The 1,728-nt window shown below is 32.8% G+C and overlaps 2 protein-coding genes across 4 annotated transcripts in view; both read right to left on the bottom strand.

Annotated features, from left to right (window-relative positions):
- Positions 1-1,212, bottom strand: part of LOC118742534 (receptor expression-enhancing protein 5) — a 7,464-nt gene extending 6,252 nt beyond the window's left edge. Inside the window, exons 1-3 of one of the 3 annotated variants that reach the window (XM_036474680.1) lie at positions 1,180-1,212; positions 946-1,033; positions 436-668 (exon numbers count right to left, since the gene is read on the bottom strand). In XM_036474680.1, the coding sequence (XP_036330573.1) occupies positions 436-668; positions 946-1,033; positions 1,180-1,197 (339 nt within the window). In that variant the 5' untranslated portion in view covers positions 1,198-1,212. Of the gene's footprint in view, positions 1-435; positions 669-745; positions 865-945; positions 1,034-1,179 lie in introns of those variants that run through there. The other 2 variants (XM_036474681.1, XM_036474682.1) reach the window with 2 other exon arrangements.
- Positions 1-1,728, bottom strand: part of LOC118743776 — a 452,583-nt gene that overhangs the window by 145,790 nt on the left and 305,065 nt on the right. The gene's annotated exons all lie outside the window — the stretch shown is intronic.

A 1,728-nucleotide genomic window follows, 5' to 3' on the forward strand; every position in this document is an offset into this window, starting at 1 on the left:
ACCGGCTAAAATGATGCCGCCGGACTAATTTTTGAAGCATTCCTCTGCAGACGAATCTTTCGTATTGCCTATCGTTCATGATACAGAATAAGGCTGTACGACAGTGTTTTAGTAAATGAGTGATATGCATTTGCATATCTTTGCACCGTCTTCAAAAGAGGCACAACTCAAAATTTGGCTGGAGCAAATTTGTGTTATGATTCGTTAAAAATACCTAAGGTAAAGTCGCCCTTGCCCATATGATAAGCATGTGCTACGAAATAGTTTTTCGCATTTTCTGAGGAACGTATTATTTTGAGTTGTGACTCTTTTGAAGACGGTGTGCGATATGTAGATTTATTAAGTTTTTGTGTTAAAAATCTCTCGTATTAAAAGTAAGAAAATTATCTAAAAGTATTTACTTTTTTCATATCGCGGTATAAATATTCAACTCACCTTAAGTAACCAGTAAAAAGGTACGACAGAGGTCAGAAAACCGGAGAAATATTCAATCAGCGATAATATAGCATAAGTCACCCAGTAAATTAACCATCTGGTATCGTCCAATTTTGTACTCGACTCAATGGCGTGTATGGAGATATAAGCAGGATAGGCAACACCAATTGTGTTGCACAGCAGCTGAGCACCATAGCCGAAAATCAAATATAATGCACAGAATGCAGCAGCACCTGAAAAAGGCAAAATAAAATTAGCCAACATTCTTAAATAAGCCCTTGAAATAAAAAATATACATATCTTGGCATACATATAGTACGCATATAATAAATATTTCGCTGCATATTAACCAATTGTCAAATTTTTTTGCTCGTGATAAATTTGCGTTAGTTTCTCTTGCAGTGGTTCGAACATTTCAGTAATTTTTTTGCAATTTTTGCTTAGTAATTGTGCATAAATAAGCCTGTCCAAAGGTTTTAATAAATGTTACTAAATAATATTTTCACTTGCACAAAACAATGCACACTGCGGCGGATATATTCACTACAATTATATGACCCGCACAACTACAGCTGTTAAAACATGCCAAGCAAATGAGCTAAAATTTATTAAGAATATAAAAAGGTTCGGCCGTTTTTCAACGTCAATTAAAATATTGTGTCTTCTGTGCCACGTAAAGAGATAAAATAAAAATGGCTCAAAGGCAGATTGTTAGTGGCTAACAATGTGTTGCTAAATATATACATATGTACAGATGTACATTTGTATAAGCGTTGAAGTGAACTGAAATCCGTTTATAATAAAATGCGTTGCGAAAAGAGAGCGAACAAAGGTAGCTAACCGGCCATTATACGTTACGTATGTATGTACATAGTTAGTAGATAAAATAACTCTTTTGCAAGTGTATTTCACCCTAAGTATTAAATTAATAAGCATATAAGCGACTGCACATACACATAACAAAATATTTTATATACATGCGTACATACATATGAACATATATGTATGTACAGTTGTCCACAAAATAATAGGAGTGCGATATTTTGACCAGTTTTGGCTATTTGTCTTTTGTTTATTTAATGTTTATTATTTTTTTATAAAAGCCTAGCTGGCTATACAACAAACACCATATAAATTCAGATTTTAAACTTTGTATAAAAATTATAAAAATTTTGCGATTTTTCACCCAAATTTCAAACTTTTTAATCAGAATCTTTAGAAAAAATTCTGGTATGCAGTTTTGTAACACATTCAATTCTAGTCTGAAGAAGTGCAAGTTTCAAGCGGCTAAAA

Source organism: Rhagoletis pomonella, unplaced genomic scaffold (assembly GCF_013731165.1).
Source record: "Rhagoletis pomonella isolate Grant_MI unplaced genomic scaffold, Rhpom_1.0 Rhpom_scaffold_00007, whole genome shotgun sequence".
NCBI classification, from domain to species: domain Eukaryota; kingdom Metazoa; phylum Arthropoda; class Insecta; order Diptera; family Tephritidae; genus Rhagoletis; species Rhagoletis pomonella.